Genomic DNA, 23,652 nt, shown 5'->3' with positions numbered 1-23,652 from the left:
GAGGTCTGTCCTCGTTCAATCAGACAACACAGTGGCAGTCTTCTACATCAACAAACAGGGCGGCACGGGTTCGAGGAAGCTGATGCTCCTTTCCTCTCAGCTGTGGTCCTGGTGCATAAGCCGCAACATACAGATCCTGGCAGTCCACCTTCCCGGGATCCAAAACGACTTGGCGGACGCCCTCAGCAGGATGACGAGTTCCTCCCACGAGTGGATGCTCGATCCCGAGACTCTTCTCTCTCTCTTCCAAAAATGGGGATTCCCCACTCTGGACCTCTTTGCCTCTCCCCAGAACGCGCAACTACCTCGATACGGCGCGAGACTTCCTCCGGCCTCCTTTCCGGGCTGCCTGGGAGACGCCTTTCTTCTGGACTGGTCGTCGGAACCGATCTACCTCTTTCCGCCTTTCCCTCTGATACCGAAGGTCCTCCAGAGACTCCGGTCGATTTCGACGTCGGCGATCCTGATAGCACCAGCTTGGCCTCGGCAGCCTTGGTACCCGGCCCTTCTCCACCTCTCCAAAATGAACTTTCTCACTCTACCTCTTCTGCCGCACCTCTTATCCAGAGAAAACGGCCAGATCCTGCACCCGGATCTCCCCTCTCTACATCTCACTGCATGGAGAATTCTCGCCTAACCTCCCTCCCGCAAAACCTGCAGGAGGTCCTCCGTGCAGCTCACAAGCCGGCTACAACCAGGTCATACACTTATAAAATCTCCCGCTTCCGTGCCTTTCTTCGGTCCCGGGACATCGCCGCTTTTCCGACCTCGATACCGATAGTGTTGGACTTTCTTATGACCCTTGCAGACCAGAAGCTTTCGCTTTCCTCTGGCTGCTCTTTCGTGGTGTTTCCAACAACATGGTAGACCATCTTTATTCTCTGATCATCTTGTGAAAACCTTCTTAAAGGGGTACAACAACAACCGTCCGCCCTCCCAGCTGCCTACGCCGGGCTGGAACCTCGAGCTCGTGCTTTCCCAGTTAACTTCCTCTCCTTTCGAGCCTCTAGCATCGACCGACCTGCGTCTACTTTCTTGGAAAGTAGCTTTCCTGGTGGCCATAACTTTGGCTCGCAGACCCTCGGAGCTGGCGGCCCTTAGGGTTGATGAACCTTATCTCCGCTTCCACCATGACCGAGCCGTTCTCCGCCCGGACATCACCTTCCTCCCCAAAGTGGTCTCGGCCTTTCACCTTAACCAGGACATTGTTCTCCCCGCTTTCTTTCCAAACCCCTCGTCTCCCCTGGAACGGAGGTTGCATCTCCTCGACGTACGTAGGGCTCTTCTCTTCTATCGCGACCGCACCAGGGACATTCGTAAGACTCAGAGACTCTTATAGCCCATGCCCCAGATAAGCTGGGCGATCCTATTTCTTCGCAAAGGTTATCTCACTGGATTGCTCAGGCCATTGAACTTGCCTACGAACTGGCTAAACGTCCACCTCCCCCGTCCGTTCGCCCGCGTTCGACGAGAGGTCTTTCCACGTCAACTGCCTTTCTGAGGGGCATCCCTCTGGACTCTATCTGTAAGGCAGCGATCTGGTCTAACCCCCTTACTTTTGTGTCTCACTACAGAATAGACCAAAAAGCCTTAAAAGACTCAGCCTTTGCTAGATCGGTTTTATCGTCCTGTCTGTCCTGAGGATCTCTATCTCCCCGCCCTTATCCTCAGAACTTACCTACCATTCAGCCCCCTGGAGGGCTCCTCCTCATGGTTTTTCGTTATAAGATGTCCCCGTGTTTGGCCATCTCGTTATGCCATATCTATGTTCTGATTTGCACTGTTTTCCTAAACGATTGTGCCTTATGTACTTCTCCTCTCTCCCCTTCGGAGATGATGCACGGTACTTGTTTTCCTCATGCTTGAAATTGTTTATTTAGTGTCCTACCGAATTCCTCTCTCGGCATGATGCTTGTGTTACTTATATGGGTCCTTCGGACCATGTTATTTATGTTTAATAAAGATGTGTTTGGACATCAACTTGTGGTTAAGGTTTGCCTTGTCCCACCATCCGGGACCTAAGCGTGCTAGTCTCCATTAGTGTGCACTCACAGAGTACACGAAGAAAAAGGACAGGTTGCTTACCTGTAACCGTGTTTCTTCGAGTGTACTCTGTGAATTCACACAAGCCCGCCCTTCCTTCCCCTCTGGCAAACCCTCTTCCTTTCTCGTTGCCTTGGCGGCGCAGGAACTGGAGAGCGGGCGCCCAGGGCCGCCTTATATGCCCTCTGGGGACGGGGGGCGTGGCTACCGCCAAAATTTAAAACTTTAGCTTGGGAAGAGTTTCCGTTGGAACCTGTGCAGGCGCAGTCTCTCCTCCATTAGTGTGAATTCACAGAGTACACTCGAAGAAACACGGTTACAGGTAAGCAACCTGTCCATATTTAGAATCCATCAATGAAGTGAAAGCTGCTCAAGTGATGGACCAATTTCTTCAATTCAGACAGTGCAATTCCATTCACGTTTAATCAGAAGTAAATCCCGCTGTGTTGAAAGGATCTTTTTCCCTAATATGTATAGGATCCTAGAATCATAGAATATGTATAGAATCAAATTAGTAGAGAACTCATGGACCATCCACTCCAGCTCCCTGCCAAGAAGCAGGAAAATCGCATTCAAAGAACCCCCGACAGATGGCCATCCAGCCTCTGCTTAAAAGCCTCCAAGGAGGAGCCTAAACCACAGTCCAGGGCAGAGAGTTCCACTGCCGAACAGCTCTCACAGTGAGAAAGTTCTTCCTAATGTTCCGGTGAAATCTCCTTTCCTGTAGTTTGAAGCTATTGGTTTACATCCCAGTCTCCAGGCCAGGAGAAAACAAGCTTGCTCCCTCCTCCCTATGGCTTCCCCTCACATATTTATGCATGGCCATCATGTCTCCTCTCAGCCTTCTCTTCTGCAGGTTAAACATGTCCAGCTCTTTAAGCCGCTCTTCATAGGACTTGTTCTCCAGATCCTTGATCATTTTAGTCGCCCTCCTCTGGACACATTCCAGCTTGTCAACAACTCCCTTAAATTGTAGTGCCCAGAATTGGACACAGTATTCCAGGTATGGTCTGACTAAGGCAGAGTAGAGGGGTAGCATGACCTCCCTAGATCTAAACACTAGACTCCTATTTATGCAACCCAAAATCCCATTGGCTTTTTTTTTTTGCCGCCGCTGCATCGCATTGTTGGCTCATGTTTAACTTGTCCACGACGACTTCAAGATCTTTTTCACACGTACTGCTGTTGAGTCAGGCGTCCCCCATTCTGTATCTTTGCATTTCATTTTTTATGCCTAAGTGGAGTATCTTACATTTGTTTCTGTTGAACTTCATTTTGTTAGTTTTGGCCCATCTCTCTAATCTGTTAAGATCGTTTTGAATTCTGCTCCTGTCTTCTGGACTATTGGCTATCCTTCCCAATTTGGTGTTGTCTACAGCACTCCATTCGTCACTTCTTCCCAGGATGAAGAGGAAGCATTGGTTCACTTAACCAATTACAGATGCACCTAATTATAGTTTTGCCTAACCCACATTTGACTAGTTTGTTTCCCAGAAGGTCATGGGGGATCTTGTCAAAGACATTACTAAAATCCAGATATGCTACATCCACAATGTTTCCTACATCTACCCAGCTTGTAACTCTATCAAAAAAAGAAATCAGATTAGTCTGGTATGACTTGTTGTTGATAAATCTGCGTTGACTATTAGCAATGACCGCATTGTTTTCTAAGTGTTTGCAGACCACTTCCTTAATGATCTTTTCTTGAATCTTTCCTGGTATCGACATGAGGCTGAACAGACAGTAATTGTTTGGGCTGTCCTTTTTCCTTTCGTGAAGACAGGGACCACATTTGCCCTCCTTCAATCTGCTGGGACTTGTCTCATTCTCCTAGAACTCTCAAAGATCATTGCCAGTGGTTATGAAATAACTTCTGCTAGTTTCTTCAATACTCTTGGATGTAGCTGATCTGGCTCTGGGGACTTGAATATTTAGGATTGTCTTGGTTTCACATTATGTATTTCATATTTTTATTTACAGTTAAATGTAATATTTCACAATTACACTAATAAAATAAAATGAGATGAGGCTATGATAACATATGCTTAGGTTTACATACCAGTGCAGCGATAAAACAATATAATGAAAAAATGTGGTTTAAGGATTAAGAGAAGCGATACTGCAATGCTGGATCTCTTTTTTTCACAGAACATTTATAGTGTGCAAAGAGGAAGAATAATTAAGTTGTCATCTAGTCCTGTAACTTTAGGAAAACAGAAAATTCAGCACAGTGACTCTTCCATGCAATGCTGGAGTAAGTGCCACAGTGTATGAACTCAATCAGGGACCTCACAAGGCTCATGCAGAAAAAGAGGGTACATTCAGCAGCAGTGTAAAGATGTTAACAAGGAAGCATGTGATAGAGAAACCAATACAATTAAATAGTAGAAATGTTATGAATGGATGAGAAGCGATAGTACAGTAAAGACGAAAAGTTACGGGTAAAGGAGGTATTAATTTTACTTGTGAACTTTTACTTGTCTGACCAATTTTTCTTTTCTGCATTTAAACAATATAGCCCTGAAAAACCATTTCTCTGCTGTAGGGCTTGATTCTGTACTTTTGACCACACAGATACTTGATCACACATTACCTGTAAATTTAACATTTCCATGCACATTTTGAATTTTTTAACCCCATCTTTAAACATTAAACATTATTAAAATTAGGCATTTTACTCACTGCTGCTTTTTTTAGTTCCCATAGTGTGTCCATCCTCAAGGGAATTGGAGCCCACAGAGGAACTGTCTTGACTGTCCTGGTGTGGGAGCTGAAGGAATCCTTCACTAGACTCTGAGCGGGTTGGTGTCATAGTCAGAGACTTGAGGCGTTCGCGATTAACTTCCTTCTTTGATTTTATAAGCTTCCTCATTTTCAGGGTAATCCAGTTACCCCTTCTTTTGAAGAAATGAAGATAAATGTTACACATACAGAATTAGTATTTTGATAACATAACTTTAAAAGTAATTTACTTGGCATATACAATAGGAAGAAAATGACATCCTAAAATACATGATTATGCATTACCTTCTTGGAGGAGATGGTTCATAAAATTTGTACTGATCCATAATCTTTTCTTCTAATTTCTCCTTTTGCCTTCTTAACTCATTTAGCTTGTCACTGTAAAGCAGAATTAAGGCATATTTCAAAGGCAGGTGTGTTCCTATAAATACATCTTTTGAATTTTTTTATCAGATTACCTTAAAAGACTTTGAATATAGGTGCAATAAATTAGTATTGTTTACTTATGTTCAAAGAGGTAAACATAGCTTGCTTCAACATAGTATTTTTTATAAAAAGACATGTGTTTCCAGCATTTGAGTTGTAATGTTTTCTATGATTGTGCTTTTGTCACCAGTGAAATTCAAATTAACGCCACACATTAACTAATTTGTGAAACACAATATTTCACAACTAAGATGATTTAATCTGTGTCTTTAATCAGGTTTCTATTTCCTTACAACTTCCTTTCCTGCTTATTCCCACGTAGGCAACAATTTATTTTCCTTTTTTCCGTAAGTCATTTTTGCTTTAAATTTCATCGGCTGCTGCAGAAACATCTTAGCCTGCCTGCCTGCCTGCCTGCTTCAATTTCATTTGAATTGAAAACTCTCTTTTGGTAACGTATCTGTTGGTAGTTCAAAGTCCTGGTGATACATAAGCCAATGAACAGCATTATTTTGATTTTTTTTTAATTGTATGCAGAGGTTTACAAAAGAACAATTATCTGAGCATTAGATGAAGCTGGCTCTTTGCTGGTTCCTCTCTGCCTTTTTTCTGTAAGCAACCATGGATCCTATCATGTTTGGATTTAAATTCCAATTCTGTACTTTTCTTCTTTGAATCATCTGCAGTGTCTGAGATTACTGTAAGGACTAATATAAAAAGTATGTAGCACATTCCTTCAATTATAAGACACCATTGATTGTAAGATGCACACCGATTTCAGTACCACCAACATAAAAAACTAAGCATCCTCAATTTTAAGAAGAACCCTATTTTTAGAGAAGTTTAAGCAAGAAAAAAATGTGCATTTCAAAACTGAGGAAATAGGGTTATTTTTTATTAATATGATATGTAAACATGATGTGTCTGTCTAGACATATTCTGAAATTCTCTTGATCGTGAAGATATATTCCCTGACTTGCAAGGAGTTTCTTTTTTTAATTTACATTAGAATTTCTGCATATGATAGGGGGGAGAAGTAGCTGGTAATTTTGCTTTGAAAATGTTTTGAATTCGAGTGATGGTAGAGTATGTTATACTTATTTAGCACAAGTTGTCATTTGAATACAGATCTAGACACATTTCATTATTTTGAAATGTATATTTTCTGATTGTGTATTAGATTGTTTGTGTCAAGTAATCAATAAAATATTTTTTTAAAAAGAAAAAAACTGAAGAAATAGAGTAGCTACAGCCAGAGGAATGGAGAAAGGGTTTTTTTTAAAAAATAAAAAGAATTAAGTAGAACGATCAATGAAATAAAAGGAATGTTATACACAGATCAAGAAAAAGAGCCATAGAAAGTGGAAAGTGTGAATAAAATTAATCTAGCTAGTAAAATAGGACTGCAAAAATCAAGGAAATGACCCAGTGAAAGAAAACATGACTGCTACTTTTCTGATGCTGGTGTGATGAACACAACTCAGATGACTTTCAACTACTTGTAGCTATAAGAAATCTGATAATAATTTAGCATGAGAAATCGATCTCTTTTCCTAAATGTTGGTGATTCAAGGAATACTTTTCAAGAGTATTCACATGGAACAGCCAAGTTACCTATAAAAATATTTTCATCTGTTATTAATGAAATATGTCCAGCTAATATATTTTAATACATTTGTATTCAAACAGTCAATTGCAGTTAGACTGAGTACAACTTGTTCAGCTTTCTGATACATACATATACTGTCTTTGTTCAACATGAAAAAGATCTTTGCTTTCTATTAATGTTTTGTTTTGCAGCATTAACGTCTGTATATGATCCAGCAGATGTCTGTTTTCTTCTTCCAGATTTCCCTTCAGCTGGCTAAGCAACTGTTAAAATGCAAAAAACACAACGTTTTATTGCAGGAAGTGTGCCCAATGTTATAAAACTTAAAGTAAAGAATTAAACATTGCAAGTTTGTATCTGGGAGTTGGGAGACGGATGTTTTTTACGCCACTAAAGCCAGGAGTGAGGAAAGAGCAGCTTGCAGAGGCTCCTCAAGACTAGGGTTCCTCAGCACCCTCAAAAAGTAAAAAATTAAAAAAGGTTTGAAAGAACTGATTTGCCCCAATATGCCCCGTTTTATGCAAAGTTGTCACATTTTGTCCCCCTGGGACATTTATGACCCATTAATTGACTTTTTGGCATTTTCCTGTTTTTAAAGGTCTCTCCTGCATGTAAAATGGTCCATGAAGCACAGAAATGACTCCAGGAGAAAATCCTCTTCTAGGGGTGGAGCAAAGCAAAAGCTGGAACAGCTCTCCACAGGCCCTTGGAAGCATAATGCACAATATTAACCTCTGACAGTAGCCACCTTTGAATAAAGAAAAGCATTTTACAGGATATGTTATAGTCTTAAGTTTCCTTTTGGAAGTTACAAAACATATTTAGGGCTGTGGACAACTGGAATGGTTTGTAGAAAACCATCTCTCTTTAAGCTAACCTAGATCTATTCCCAGTATTTTCAGCACTGGTTTTAAAACACCAAATGGTTGGTGGTTCTCTTTATATAAAAGAGATTTCAGGAGAACCATAAACTCAGTAGTTTACATGAATTATGTAGTAAGAACAAAATCTGAGCGGCTTGTGACATTCTGCCCATAAGTGGTAAAAACTACAATGATTAAGAAGAATTTTAAACACATTTGCTAAGCATATAGTCCTGTAAACTGCATTTCATTTTACTGGACAGAAGGGCTCTCTCAGTCCTACAAAGTGTTTCAAACTACTGTATTAATATCTGGAGGGTGTTTTGAACTATTATGGCAGAGCTTGGCAAGCTATGGAGGCTGTTTTTCCCTTCAGATGAAGCAACAGTACTAGAGTCTCAAAAGGAAACCAGGTGTGATTTGAAAATTATCTTTTTTTAAAACAAAAAGCTTCTGTTTTTGCATTTGTAAAATAATAATAATAATAATAATTAAAAAAATTATTTGTATCCCGTCCTATTTCCCAGATGGGGACTCAGTGCGGCTAACAGCATATAAGGGCAATATTCAATGCTGTATAATACAATTAGCCAATAAAAAAGGCATAACATAAATTAAAAAACAACATAGTAAACCTTAAACATAAGCAACAGCAAGACATTACCACTGAATTAAGCGACCACTAAAATTACAATTTAACTCAACTAATATAACAAGACTAAAATTCTACTTTCCCACATATTTCCATGCCATCTTCCATACTGTGCTAGAGGGCTTCAGGAGAATTTTGGGTCTGAGAGGAGAAGGGAAAATAGGCAGTTCCCTCACAACACAGAAGAATCCCCTGAATGGAGCTCTGCACAAGGGATGCTTCCACTGGCAGAATCAGACTTTTCAGAACACTCCCACTGACGCCTCCCAGGATTATTGCACGGTTGAAATCACAGAACTACTGTGGAATAAATACAATTGCATACTTAATTTGGCCCTTACTTATACATATGGGCATGTTTAGAACTACTAGGACACATTCCTGAACCTGGTAATTCTAACTGTTCCAGTGAACTCAGAAAAATACACATATCATTGTGGAAGTCTAATGATTTTTCATGCATTTTATATGACTTCACAGAACTAGAATATTAGCGGAGCGACATAAATAAATTACCTCACACTGATTGTTCAGTTTTGTGTATGTGATGTCTAGTTGTTGATACTGTTCTTTCAGCTTTGAGAATTCAGCTTCCAATCGTGTTTGTTCTAGTTTAGAATTGTTAAGGAGTGTTTTCAAATTTTTATGGTCCACTTGGAGAACTTCATTCTCTTTCAAAAGTTGGGTGTATGTATGATTTAATCTGTAAGTTAAAATGGTCAAAAATTAAAATGAATTAATGAATGTAATTAAAATGAATGAATTTACAGTAATGAAATAATTATTATATATTCTTATCAAATTTCTGAGAGGACATGCTTATTATATTAATATAACAAAGTTCATTGCAATATTTTGTGACCAACTTCTAAGAACATAACACATTTAAGTTTTCTAACTTTACTCACTGTTTGAGATCAAAGTAAACCTTAGCATTCACAGTGCAAATTACAACCAGAATAGTTAATATAATTACAACACAACCCTATATGTCAAATCAGCTATTGAGGAAGAGACATCAAAACCTCTTCTCCAAATTCAGGGAACCCTCTTTAACTCCAGAACGCCAATCTTGAAGGCAACCTGCCTCAACTCTGTGTGTGTCTGACATTATGTGTCCTGCCTTTCTGGAATCAGTGTGGTGTAATGGTCTGAACGTTGAACTAGGGCATTGAAGAAAAGGGTTTGAATCTCCCCTTAGACATGGAAACCCCATTGGGTGACCATGCAAGTCACACTCTCTCAGCTTCAGAGAAGGCAAATCCTCATCTGAATAATTCTTGCCAAGAAGACCTCATGATAGATTACTATTTGTCAGAAATGATCCAAAGACACACAGAGCAACAGCAACAAGCCCTATTTTTATAGTGAAAACTGTCTACTTTGGAATGCTCTACAGGTGTGCTGCATGTTACTTTCCTTTGTCTCATGAACACATTTGTACACACATGCGATAAAAGTGATCTGTTCTATGTGTATCTGTTGATGATTGGGGCAGGGACAGTGAAGTGGTAGAATAAGCTTGGGTAATGTGAATCCATCTGATTTCTTCAGCGATATATGGGTCTCTGCATTCAGGAACTAGTTATAAATGTGTGTGAAGCTGAGTGTCCTGTTTGACAGAGGCATTGCATGCACAAATATAAGACTCCACTTGGTTATTGCCTCAATTCTCATTTCTTAGGTGCATACTGCAGTTCTTCTTTTGGAACAGTCCTTTTCTCCTACAGTATCCCTATGGAACCTGCAGGGTAGAGTTGTGCCAGATCCTTTGCACATGTGACTGCACCATTAGATTGAAAAAAACATACATTTATTTTGTTTCTTACCTAGAATTTTCCTCACAGAGTTTTTTGTAGTCAGCTGCTACAGTTTCATGTGTTTTGTTTTGCTGCAGCATCTTCTCCTGTTCTGTTTTGAGTACTTTTTCCAGTTCTTCTAACTGTACTTTTTGTTTCAGCAACTGATTATATCTGTCAATTGGATTATATAAAATGATTAATTGTATTTTTATATATGAGTATGAAAAAAATGAAAAGTATAGATTCTTCTTTAGACAAGGGTACATACTGAAGAATTTAAATGTGGTTTTATTTTCATAACCTAATGTAAAAATATCATAAACTGCAAGATTTTTCAAATTAATCCTTGCATAGACTAATACTAATATATTGTATTCACCTGTCTTCTAAGTCCTTGTGTTCCACTTCAAGATTTTTGTGTGCTGATTTAAGACTTCCATGTTTGGAAATAAGCGATTCGTATTCACCAGCTTGTCTTTCATGAAGTTGTTCCAATTTTTCATGATCTTTGATTAGTGAATCATATTGTGATTTCAATTCCTCCTGCTCCTTGATTATGGATTCCTTTTCATTTTCCAGCGTAGACTGCTGGATCTGCAGCTGTGCATTCTGGTTCATCAGAGATGTACTTTGCGAATTAATAGCCGAATTTTCCACCTATGATTGTCAAAAAAGGTATTTGACAATGAATATCTGAGCCCTTTATAATGTGCTCAATCAAAATAAATCTCAATAACGAAAGACCGATAATTAATCTCAACTAGACTTCTTCAATTCTGGCCTGTAAAGGCCATCAGCTTCCCGGAAAAGCCAATGCTCAGTTACTATAGCTGTGATCCAAAATATCTGGTGGCACATTTACTTCCAACAAACAGCTGTCTAGGATAGTTTTGTATGCTGGTGTTCCTAAACTCAGTCCCAGCAGTTGATGTTAGAAGGATTGGGAAGCAGGTTACACATAACTCTTCGACCAGAAACCCTAAAGAAAACAAACTAGACAAATAGCTTCTTACTTCTAATACCACTGTTAACTATAACAGTATTTTTTTTTTTACAGAAATACTTATAATTGGGCATATTCAAATTAGTATACTGTGAAGTTTTCTGTGCTAAAGGTGGGAAAGTGTTTACTTTTCCTCCTAAAATTCTACACTTGTCTTTTCTAGATTCTTCTGATCCTTGGCAGAACCCACAAATATTCTAGAATGTGATAGACGTTTATGGTTCTAGTTTTCTTCTCTAAGATCCCTAAGAATAACAGAAAAAATGTGAACACTATCTTTTGATTCCAAAGTATGATGAGGAATAAAAATCAGATGCCACTTCTCTAACCTAAAGAGATAAAACAAAGTCTTGGAAAGGGATAAGAGCCCATTGTGTGTGTAATCTAAAACCACAACATAATGGGGAGACAATGGTAGGACACAGCAAAGACTTATCAACCCGATGATTGAACAATATAGAATAAAACAGCATAGGGAGTGGGGTCTCCAAAACATACTTCTTCCTTATTCCTCAAGGCAGGAACTTTATTTGCAAAGAAGAAATATACTTTCTGAAAGCTACTATAAGAATGCTGTAAATTCAACAGACTCTTTATTATTAATATGTCACATTGATAACAGAAAGACTTTCATTTGCAAAATGTAGAGATAAATATAGATTTACAAAAACAGAACCTGAAGCTTAGCATTCTGCGTTTGCAGGGTTGCATTTTGCTCTTGTAAGGAAACAGTCTGTCTCTGAAGCGACAAAATCTGAGCTTGCACATTACTGTTCTGTGTCTCGAGTTGCTTTAGTTGTGTCTTCAGGGCTTGCTTTTCTGCCTGCAGAGTTGCATTCTTCACAAAGAAGGAAAATACATTAGATACATGAATCACTTAAGTAAACAATATACTAATTATATTTAGAGCTCTATTTGATGCCCTAACATTACAATATCTGCAAATGTTGAAATCCTGCAGTCAAAACAGATCAAACAAAACCAAACTTAAATATAGGTACATTAAAAATAATACATTTTACAACTGAAAAACATACAAACACTAAAACAGGATTAAACATAGAAACTACCCTGTTTCCCCGAAAATAAGACATCCCCTAAAAATAAGACCTAGTAGAGGTTTTGCTGAATTGCTAAATATAAGGCCTCCCCTGAAAGAACTAGCAAAGTTTTTGTTTGGTTGCATGCCAGCCAAACAGAACACTAGAGCATGAAGGATTGGTAAATGTACATGGAAATAATCGTAGTAACAAGAAATTCTTGATAGGATTCAGTTTGTCTGGTTATACTGGTTTGTGATGACAACTACTGTACAGTTTATTTATTTATTTATTTATTTATTTACATCACTTCTATCCCGCCTTTCTCACCAGAGGGGACTCAAAGCGGCTTACAAATCTGGCAAAATTCAATGCCGATAAACAACAATACAATAGAATAAAACATAGAACAATGAAAAACAATCAAGCAATAACAATAAAAGAATATACAAATTTAAAACATATGAAGTGCTTAAAACCATTTAACCAAAAAACCTTGCACATAAACCTATATAATAAATGTTTGGTTTTTTGTTCAACAATAAATGTGAATTCTTCTTCATGGAAAAATAAGACATCCCCTGAAAATAAGACCTAGTGCATCTTTGGGAGCAAAAATTAATATAAGACACTGTCTTATTTTCTGGGAAACACAGCATAAAGATAGTTAAATCTTGGATCTTTGATATTTCAGAAGGATGTTCAAAAATTTATAGTAGACTTACTTCTTGTGGCAAAAGTCACAGATTTATGGCGTGCATATGCAATATATTGCAGAGCCCTCTTAATCTTTTATAATGCTTTGTCAAAACTTTTGTTATTACCATCTAGGGACCTTATCACGCTTGAGCATTTATTCACTTTAAATCCGGTTTCTGCCTCCTGCAGGATTCTGGGGTTTGTAGTTTGGTGAGGCCCAGGACCTGTCTGGTTGAGCTGTTAAAAGGCCCCTAAATAAAGTGGATTTAAAGTGGATCCAAACTCTCGTGTGATGAAATCTGTAATATCCTATGTCCAAAGTATCACAGCCCTAGCAAATATAGATGAAGCTACCCAACTTCTCATAACTAAAATAGGTGTGTTCTGAGGTTTCTTTAGTGCCCCTTCAGCCGTTATCTCATCAACTTTCTTAAGAACTCTGTCTTTCCTTTTTAGAAACTACACTTTAAGAAACTTCATATGCTGCTATCCAAAGAAATACAAACTCTGGGGAAAACTCAATAGTCCTTTGATAATTAAGGGAATTCTACATGTCAAATCCACAATCTATCTAATTATACATGGCAATGGAATTTCTATTGACTTAAGAGATGGCTCTGCAGTACTAACAAACAAGGGAAGGGAGTCAGCGTATATAACTGAAAAATAATTTGGAATTCTTGCCTATCTAGCTAGCACATGGGGAAGAATCCACTGGGTTGTAGATTTCCCCTCCTAAGAATACGGTTGAATATATTTTAAACAAATTGACAATTTGAAGTGAAAATTATTTTAAAAATCCCACACACTACTCACATTTCTCTCAACTTCAATTAATCTATCTTTAACTTTCAGAAGTTCTCTAGTAGTTTCTTGACTTTCTCTCTCCCATTTATTGACAGATTGACCATCTTCACCACTTCTTGAAGAGCAATTCTGAACCATTTTTTCCTCTTCTTGTCTTTGTTTGAGTGCTTCATAATTTTTTTTCACCTAAAGAGCAATTAATACAATTTCAGATACACAGAAGAGGAATCTAACTCCTTTATTGCCAACAGAATGAGAACAGGGCAAAAAATTATTCCTACTTCACTTCGTCAATAATTTCTTATTTGAATAATGAAAAGTCTAGGTTGGTAAGGATGGGTTGCTTACCTGTAACTGGTTATCTGAGTGGTCATCTGAACTCACACAAATGGGTTTATTGTGTCTGCCCAGTGCATTATTCAGAACCTTCTAGAGGTGTTATGTAAGCATGTTATCAAGACTATATAGAAAAGTTGACACCCCAAAGTTCCAAGAATGGACAAGGTCCTCCATCCTTCTTGGACAAGATGAAGTATTAGTATTCTTTCATCTGCACAGACTTGGACTGGGCCACCTTAATGATGATGGAGTTTGCCTATGGATGGTTCAGAAAAGAATCTGAATCCAACTCTACCACACCAGTATATTCCATCTTTTTTTTTTTTTACAAATGGACTATATGGTGGAAGGGTTTGCTAAAATGTGTTGTCGAAGGCTTTCATGGCCGGGATCACAGGGTTGTTGTATGTCTTTCGGGCTGTGTGGCCATGTTCCAGAAGCATTCTCTCCTGACGTTTCGCCCACATCTATGGCAGGCATCCTCAGAGGTTGTGAGATATGGAGAAAACTTTTTGCTAAAAGCCTGAATATAACTTTCTGAAAGGAAGGAAGCAACAGAATATACCCTGCTATTGGTATTTTAACCTGTATTTGCTTGCAGAGGAGAACTGTAGAGGAGAGTCTGTAGAGGAGAGTCTACTGAACAAGCCAGCACCTGCCGCGTACCAGTACTGCCATCTGTTGAGGTGTTACGAAGGTAGAGGCATTCTTTTTCATTCAACCCTCGTAGTTCAAAGCACATAATCTGGATTTTATATGGCAGTGTAGATGTTGTCTAGATCAAGGGGGTTTACTTGCTTGGTCCTTTTCTTTTTCTTGTGCTGCCTCTTCTCTGATCTGTGCTTAGAAACAGAACTCCCTGATCTAGAGAGAAGCCCAGTTTCAAAGCAATATGAGATAGAACATCATACTGACTGCTTGAAGTGGTACTGATTCTTGGATTGGGCAACAGAGTCAAAAGCAGGAAGCTCAGAACTATCCTTAGACTTTTCTAATCAATTACCAGCACGTTAGAGTGTCTTTTTCACTGCTACATGGACTGAAAAACTGGAGCCGGTCAGAGCCAAAGGTTGGGATGGTATAGATCCATGGCTTGTGGACTTGTCTGAGGTTGACAAGGCTGGGTCATACAGAAAAGCTCATGGAGTGAAGTTTTCTCAATGGCATAGTAATCAGCACAAAAGACTGTCCTGTTTTGGTGGGGGGTGGAGGTTAGCCATGTAGGAGACACATTTTTTAAAGGAACTGGATGAAGCCATAACAGGCCAGCAAAATCAAACTGCTAAGCCAAAGCCAGAGTCCAAGGGAACAATCTAAGTAAAGCCAAAAGACAGAGCCCAGAACAAAGCCAAATAGTAATCGAAAAGAAGAAAGTGAAACCCAACAAGAGTCAAATTTCAGAAATAAAGCCACCAAAAGCTAACTGCGCATACCAACAGCTTCTTCAATGCTATTGTTCCAGAAGATGAAAAGAAACTGGGGTTTTGAGTAGGAACCTGGCTGGTCGCATGGATAAGGGGAGGAGGGGCTACCATCAAAATGCCTACATAACAGTTCTAGACAGTTCCAAACAATGCATCGTGCAGGGGCAGTAAACCCATTTGGGTAAGTTAGAGAGATCATGAAGAACAAAGTATATTGCTCCTCCCCCCAAATACTGGATTGCAACCCCATTAAGTCCTAGCAGGACAGCCAATGGCAACAGCTGATGAGTTGCAACCCCCTATCCTCATTTCCCATACATTTCCTATCCATGTGATAAGAAACACACATTAACTAAACAAGCAAAGTAGTGCATTATTATGTAAGAAAAATGGCAGTGAATTCTTTTAAAACCAACTTTACATATATTTCTTTGAACTGTGTATGTGTGTAGTTATTTTGTAAAGGTTTTATTTCTATTAGCTGAGAAAAATAAGGTTACGATTATATGTCCAAATAATGTTAACACCACTGTTTTCCTTACTGTTTTAAGTTCCTGCCGTAGCTGTTGGTTAAGATTTGTGGATTCTTCTAAGCGAGCTTCCAAAGCAGCAATTTTTTCTTCTTTAATTTCAAGTGATTTCTTCAGTGTAGACTCTAACCTTGACTCCAACAGTTTGTATTTGCTATTTAATGAAACAGTTACAACATTTTCATTCTTAAGAACAAAAAATCACTGTACATCAGTACATTAATAATATGCAAATTTATCTCAGCTCTGTATATATGAAAGGTTCATGGTTGAAATGGATTACCTGGATCAGTGATTTCCAAACTTTGCACCTCCAGATATTTTGGAGTTCAGTTCCCAGAATTCCTGATTGTTGGCCAACTTGTTTGTCACTTTGGGGAGTTGAAGTCTGAAACATCTGGAAAACTAAAGTTTGGAAACCTCTGACCTAGATCTATTTCAATCTGTTTCAGGTCCAGTTATAGCACAGACAGTTAGGGTTGCCTTGGTGGATGAGTGTGTCCTTATTGGTTCTACTGGAACTCTCAGGGCCTTTTGATACCACTGACTATGGTATCTTTCTGGGCCACCTCACTGGCATGGGACAGAGCTGGTCCTTCCTGAGGGTCAAACCCAGATGGTAGTTCTAGAGGACTGCTGTTTGATCCCATGGCCATTAAACCTGGAAGGTCCCTCAGACTGTCTTGCCTTTGTGTTATTTTGCATATAAATGAAACCGCCAGGAGAGGTCAGCCAGAGTTTTGAGATAAGTGCCATCAATATATGGATGAAATCCAAATCTACTACTCTTTTCCATAACAAATCAAGGAGACTTTCCTGGTCCCAAACTAATCCCTGATCTCAATAATGGACTGGATGAGGGCAAGAAAATTAAAATAATACAGAGGTGCTCTTGGTCAGTCAGAAGGCAGCTCAGGGAATAGACATCTAGCCTCTACTAGATGGAGTTATACTCTCCCAGAAGACACAGGCTCACAGTTTGGGGGTACTCCTGGACTTGGTAATGAACCTGGATGACCAAGTTTCTGTGGTGGCTGCACACATTAAAGTTTGTGTGCCAACCACACTTGTTCCTTGAGAAGCACTAGCTATGACCTATAAAGCCCTTTATGGTACAGGTCCAAGGTTATCTGACAGATCTGTATAAGCCAGTCTGGGTTCTGAAATCACCAGGAGAGGCCCTTCTCTCTGCTTCATCACTGTAACAAGTATGGTTGCTGGGGACAGAAGAAAGGGGCCTTCTTCGTGGTTGCCCCTGGAACTTCCTTCCCAGGGAGTCCAGAATGGCACCTTTCTTGTTGTCTTTCTGCCAGCAGGTCAAAACCTTTTAATTCAGATATGCTTTTAAAATAGAAATGGAATAGGGGGTGCTGAATTGTTTTTAATAACTTTTTATTTATTTTATAATTGTATTTTAACTGAATTGTTTTAGTAATGTATTTAATTGTATTTTAATACTTATCCTTAATATATTTTTAACAGCATTTTTTTAGGTTTTTAGATGCTTTGTGTCCCAATCCTGGGGTGGAAAGCATAATAATAATAATAATAATAATAATAATAATGACAAATAATGATAATACAGACAAATAGTACAGACAAAATCAACTGTTTCAATCAGACCAAAGACGGTTCTACCAGAGTCTGAACCAAACAACAGACACAGTAACCATAAAGCCAGAGAAAACTGCAACAACAAAGTTCTGGAAAGAGCTTTGGGAAAATAATAAGAACTACAACAAAAACGCTGGGTGGATAAAGGAGTTTGAAGGAAAATTCTCACAGAACAAAATGGAACAGATGGAAATAACAACTGAAATGATCAGCAAACAAGTGCAAAAAGTCAAGAACTGGACATCGCCTGGTAGTGATCAACTTCATGGATTTTGGCTCAAACATCTGATTAGTTTACATGGAAAAATGGCCCAACAATTCAATGAGATGCTGCAGAAAGGAAGTATCAGTGAATGGCTAACAACTAGAAGTACATACCTGATACAAAAGGATCCAGCAAAAGGAGCAACACCAGGAAACTACAGGCCAATAACGTGTCTGCCCACTATGTTTAAACTACTGACTGGCATCATAGCTGACAGAATTCAAGACTATCTTGAGGAAAAAAACATCTTGCCAGATGAACAGAAAGGCAACAAACGGAAAAGCAGGGGCACAAAAGACCAGTTATTGATTGACAAAATGGTTCTGGAGAACTGTAAAAGCCAAAAAGCTAATCTTCACATGACGTGGATTGACTCACTCCCACACAGCTAGATCATCAAGTGCCTGGATGCCATCGGGATTTGTAAAAACGTTGGCACCTTTATTGAAAACATGATGGAGCACTGGAAAACTGAAGTGTTTGTTGGAAATGAAAGCTATGGACTTGTCAACATCAGGAGAGGAATTTTCCAGGGAGATTCATTGTCCCCTCTGCTTTTCATTATTGCCATGATCCCTCTGTCAACAATCTTACAAAGAACAAATCTCGGCTATCAAACATCTAAGAAATCTCACAAAATTTCGCATCTGATGTACATGGATGACCTGAAGCTGTATGGGAAAACAGAAACTGAAATCCAGTCTCTGACTAACACTGTCCGAATTTTTAGCACTGATATCAGCATGGAGTTTGGCTTGGACAAATGTTCGACAGTGGCATTGAAGAAGGGAAAAATCATTGAAAGTGAGGGCATAAATATGCCTAATGGCCACACACAAAGGGTCAGAAAAATTCTCAAAAGCAAACTCAATGGAGGCAACACCATCAAGGCCATAAACACCTGGGCCATACCTGTCATAAGATATACTGCTGGCATCATAAACTGGACACAGATGGAACTAGACAATTTGGACAGAAAAACAAGAAAACTCATGACCATTCATCATTCACTGCACCCTCGCAGTGATGTTGACCAGCTATATCTGCCTAGAAGATCAGGGGGCAGAGGACTCTTACAAGTAAAACAAGCAGTCAAAGAAGAAGAACATGCCCTGGCAGAATATGTAAAGCAAAGTGAAGAACCTGCTTTGATTGAAGTCAGAAATCAGAAACTCCTCAAAGCACAGCAGACAAAAAACCAGTTGAAGAAAACCACACTACAAACTAGAGCTGACAGCTGGCACAACAAAACATTGCATGGAATGTTCCTTGACAAAATTGAAGGAAAAGCTGATAAGGAGAAGACCTGGCTCTGGCTCACAAATGGGACACTGAAGAAGGAGACAGAAGGCCTGATCCTTGCAGCCCAGGAGCAAGCCATCAGAACAAATGCAATTAAGGCCAAGATCGAAAAATCAGCCGATGACCCAAAATGCAGACTGTGCAAGGAAACCGACGAAACCATTGATCATATCCTCAGCTGCTGTAAGAAAATTGCACAGACAGACTACAAACAGAGGCACAACTATGTGGCCCAAATGATTCATTGGAACTTATGCCTCAAGTACCACCTCCCAGCAGTAAAGAACTGGTGGGATCACAAACCTGCAAAAGTATTGGAAAATGAACATGCAAAGATACTGTGGTACTTCTGAATCCAGACTGACAAAGTTCTAGAACACAACACACCAGACATCACAGTTGTGGAAAAGAAAAAGGTTTGGATCATTGATGTTGCCATCCCAGGTGACAGTCGCATTGACGATAAACAACAGGAAAAACTCAGCCGCTATCAAGACCTCAAGATTGAAAGACTCTGGCAGAAACCAGTGCAGGTGGTCCCGGTGGTGATCGGCACACTGGGTGCTGTGCCAAAAGATCTCAGCTGGCATTTGGAAACAATAGACATTGACAAAATTACGATCTGCCAACTGCAAAAGGCCACCCTGCTGGGATCTGCACGCATCATCCGAAAATACATCACACAGTCCTAGACATTTGGGAAGTGTTCGACTTGTGATTTTGTGATATGAAATCCAGCATATCTATCTTGTTTGCTGTGTCATAATATAATAATAATAATAATAATAATAATAATAATAATAATAATAATAATAATAATATGTTGTCGAAGGCTTTCATGGCCAGGATCACAGGGTTGTTGCATGTTTTCCAGGCTGTATGGCCATGTTCTAGAAGTATTCTCTCCTGACATTTCGCCCACCTCTGAGGATGCCTGCCATAGATGTGGGCGAAACGTCAAGAGAGAATACTTCTAGAACATGGCCATACAGCTCGGAAAACATACAACAACCCAAAATAATAATAGCTGGTTTTTAAAAACAAATTTGTGCATGGAGAGAAGTACAGTTCACTCAACATTCTGCTCTTTTCATATCCTGATGTTTTGTTCAATATTTGTATTTTATTAAATTGGTCTAGACAGAAGTATTGTTTCTTTGTACGGACGTAGACTTCAACTGCTAAACTTTCTCTTTTAAAATAGTACATTTGTACTACTGCATTTGTTCATCTGACAACACTGTTAATATTGTCAGGTTAATTTATAGTTTAAAAATCCAAATCTGGGTATTTGCCATCACATAATCTTGACTTCCAGGACTACTTATCATTTTCACACACTTTATTTAATGGTATGTGTCAAACTACAATCTGAGGGTTACAAAAGCCTTAGTCCTGGGACAAACGAAACACACATCTAGTTATATGACATTACAGACAGAACTGAAATAACAGTATCTAGTTATACTAATGCATAAAACAGTCCAGGATACTGAATTGCTAATGAGCAGCCCTCATGTTGGCTGCATTCCAATAAAAACAAAGATAAAAAATGAGCTTGATTACAATCCTCTATTATGAAAAACTGAGAGAACACAAGTCGATAGTTACCATCTTGTACTTGTTGAAAACATTAACAAAGAGACATTAGTAAAAGAGAAGGAATAAACTCTTTTGCAGGTTGCAAATTTATGCAAACACATAGTGTGTAACCTCAGCACTCAATACAGCTGCAGTTACAAAATGAACACTTGGCCCGTCTGCTACATTAAACTGACCTGTATTCTATACACCTCCACTTATTCACACTTTATTCACCGAGCCACAGGGAAGAATGATCCCACAGAATCTGTAATTTTCAAATTGGTCATATTGGAAGACTTGCCTAACGCGAATACTCTACTGCCGCACTGCTTCCCATATTAAATATAATATTTTAAAAAGCATCCTGATTCCAGGCAAATAATATTCTTATGATTAAAGCATTTTTTCAGATGTGTAACTAAAATACTTGCAACTAAAATCTTTATCAAATTAAGGAGAACACATACTTGGGAAAAGGAACAATGCAAGTTATTATCTGTAGTCTTTTGAGGGTTACATATTGTATCAGAGAATCCTGGTAGCTCTTTTGATAAAAATAAACTAACACAATACTATAAAGTAAAACGGGAATAAATGGAGAAGATGTCATATCTGGCCCAAAGCAATGGGAAATGAAGACAGTACATATACATACACATTTTCTTCACCTTCAATGCTTCATGTTATGCAAATAAGAGTATTTTCTGGCCTCAATATAACATATGAAGTGTCTTTAAATCCTTAAAGCATTCGCACATAAATAAAATAGGAAACTGGAATTATAAGCTTTAATTTGGTTTGCTATGAATGACAGCAAGCTGGTATCTGCAGCTCATTCACTCCTACTTTGTTTGCTTTGCTTTGCTTTATTTCATGGAAACAAGAAATAAAATGCTTACATGATATCCGAAACCAGGTTACTGAATTTTTAAAAAATGTGAACACATATAGGTACTTATTCCATCCTCATGCCACTCTTTGTGTAGAATGCTATTGCCCTAAAAATCAAGAGCTTCCCTTATTTAACTTATCTACTCTCCCCTCTCTCAAACATTGCTCTCTAGTTCCTTTGGCAATAGCGTAGCTATGCAACTTCATTGCAATGGATTTGCTCTTCCTACACCTAGTAATTTCACTCTAAAAACAGCACTAACGTTTTCCCTTTTCCCTTCCATGGGCCCCAAACAGTAAGTATTCTCAGACAGTTGCCAGAAGCTAGTTATAAAAAACCAAACAGAATTTCCCCCTTCTAATATGAAAATATTTTAAAGAGGAAAAACACATAGCCCAATAACATGCTGTTACAAATATACAAAATCATAAAGCTCAGACTACCTCTTGACACAGAAGGTTCTGAATTCATCACCATAATGTCAGTCACTGCTAATAACACCCTGCAGTACCAGCCATTATTTTCAATCCAGTAGCACACTGACAGGAGGGCTGGTCAAAAGCTTGAATATTCTGTTTTTCTTCACACATATTTTTTCCCCATTTTAAAAGGAACAGGATGATACACCCCACCAAGAAAAAGAAACAGATGTCTATATGCCATTAGCTTTGTCTTGGCAGATGCATTAGGCTGAAAGGAGCCAAAAGCACTTAAGAAGGAGGGAGGGAGAGACTGAGACCCATCATGCATCCTTGTCTGGACAAAAACGAAAGAAAATGTTAAACAACTATTGTCCTTTCAATACAGACATATCCATATAGTTACATACACTGCAAGAGGTTGTTCATTTATCAAGGTACAGGATTTCCTAAAAGAAAACTAGAAGTGGGTTCTGAAAGAAGCATGCTGTATGAGTTGTTCTAAGGTACATTCAGCTATATTTCTGGTGAAAAACAGTTGATGAAGAACTATAATAAGGAATACGTGTAACCTATTCCAAAAAGGATGTATATATTCATACCTGTCATCCGTACTCTGCTCATCATGCAACAGGCGCTCCTTATTTAATCCTATCTTTTCAAGTTCATGTGTAAGCTTTTCTAAATCATTATTCATCTGCTGCGTCTTCAGTTTTTCATTCACCAAATCCTTAAACAATGGAATAAAATGTGTTGTATGTGTGAAACAGTTGTTTTAAAAAATAACACATTTCAAGATACTACTGCAGAACAGACATGGTTTTTAAGGAGAAGAAAATCATTTGGAGAGAGGTTTCCTTTCTTATAGTATTTACAGCTACTGTATCCTCTTTCTGGAGCATATGTGCAAAGCACCATTGAGGACCTTGGTGCTATTGTGCATTTAATGGTTTCAAGAGGAACAACAAGAAGAAAGCTCCTAATTACTATCCACTGGGGCCTGCTTATGATTTGAGGAGACTCTACCCATCAGATAAAATGGTGGATAATACAAGTATCTATTAAATGCAACTGGCAAATTTTCCTTTATATGTGATATGTAAGTTTATGGAATGTGGGAAAGAGGCAAAAAGTTTGCATTCCACATTCCATGGGAATCACAGAAGGTATAAATCCATCGTGTTAATCAATTTTAACACAGGAAATCTATCCAATAAAAATAACAATACAGTTAATATTAAATTGTGACATGTGTTCATACATAGTGGCTGGCATTCTGTTGGTCAATTGCAACTAAAGTACTAGATCTGTCCAATCAGTTGCTGAATTGTGATGAAACACACAGATAAATCCCACAGACTGAACAGATCCATCTAGATAGGGCTGATGACAAAAGAATATAGGCCAATAATTTTATTACTCTTTTAGTGAGCCTTAATGGCAGTATCAAATGTATTTATTGTATTTTAATCTGTTTTTACCGCATTGTTACCATTTAATCATTTTTAACTTTTGTATTTCAATTTTTAAACTTGACTAAGTGTGGGATTGTTAGCAGCCATGGGGAGAAAGGCGGGATATAAATAAAGTTAGGAAT

At 38.6% G+C, this 23,652-nt stretch overlaps 1 protein-coding gene across 13 annotated transcripts in view; it reads right to left on the bottom strand.

The window, feature by feature from the left end:
- The window catches only part of ccdc88a (coiled-coil domain containing 88A), a 147,071-nt gene that overhangs the window by 31,668 nt on the left and 91,751 nt on the right, over positions 1 to 23,652 (bottom strand). For all 13 annotated transcript variants that reach the window (XM_062968817.1, XM_016990719.2, XM_062968819.1 and 10 more), the window contains exons 16-25: positions 22,658 to 22,785; positions 15,992 to 16,133; positions 13,696 to 13,872; positions 11,817 to 11,978; positions 10,517 to 10,794; positions 10,165 to 10,308; positions 8,852 to 9,038; positions 6,950 to 7,083; positions 5,071 to 5,163; positions 4,726 to 4,940 (exon numbers count right to left, since the gene is read on the bottom strand). In XM_062968817.1, coding sequence (XP_062824887.1) covers positions 4,726 to 4,940; positions 5,071 to 5,163; positions 6,950 to 7,083; positions 8,852 to 9,038; positions 10,165 to 10,308; positions 10,517 to 10,794; positions 11,817 to 11,978; positions 13,696 to 13,872; positions 15,992 to 16,133; positions 22,658 to 22,785 — 1,660 coding nt within the window. The remainder of the gene's footprint in view (positions 1 to 4,725; positions 4,941 to 5,070; positions 5,164 to 6,949; positions 7,084 to 8,851; positions 9,039 to 10,164; positions 10,309 to 10,516; positions 10,795 to 11,816; positions 11,979 to 13,695; positions 13,873 to 15,991; positions 16,134 to 22,657; positions 22,786 to 23,652) is intronic.

Source organism: Anolis carolinensis, chromosome 1 (assembly GCF_035594765.1).
Source record: "Anolis carolinensis isolate JA03-04 chromosome 1, rAnoCar3.1.pri, whole genome shotgun sequence".
Taxonomy (NCBI): domain Eukaryota; kingdom Metazoa; phylum Chordata; class Lepidosauria; order Squamata; family Dactyloidae; genus Anolis; species Anolis carolinensis.
The sequence above is the reverse complement of the archived record's forward strand: the minus strand, read 5'-3'. Positions and strand labels throughout refer to the sequence as shown.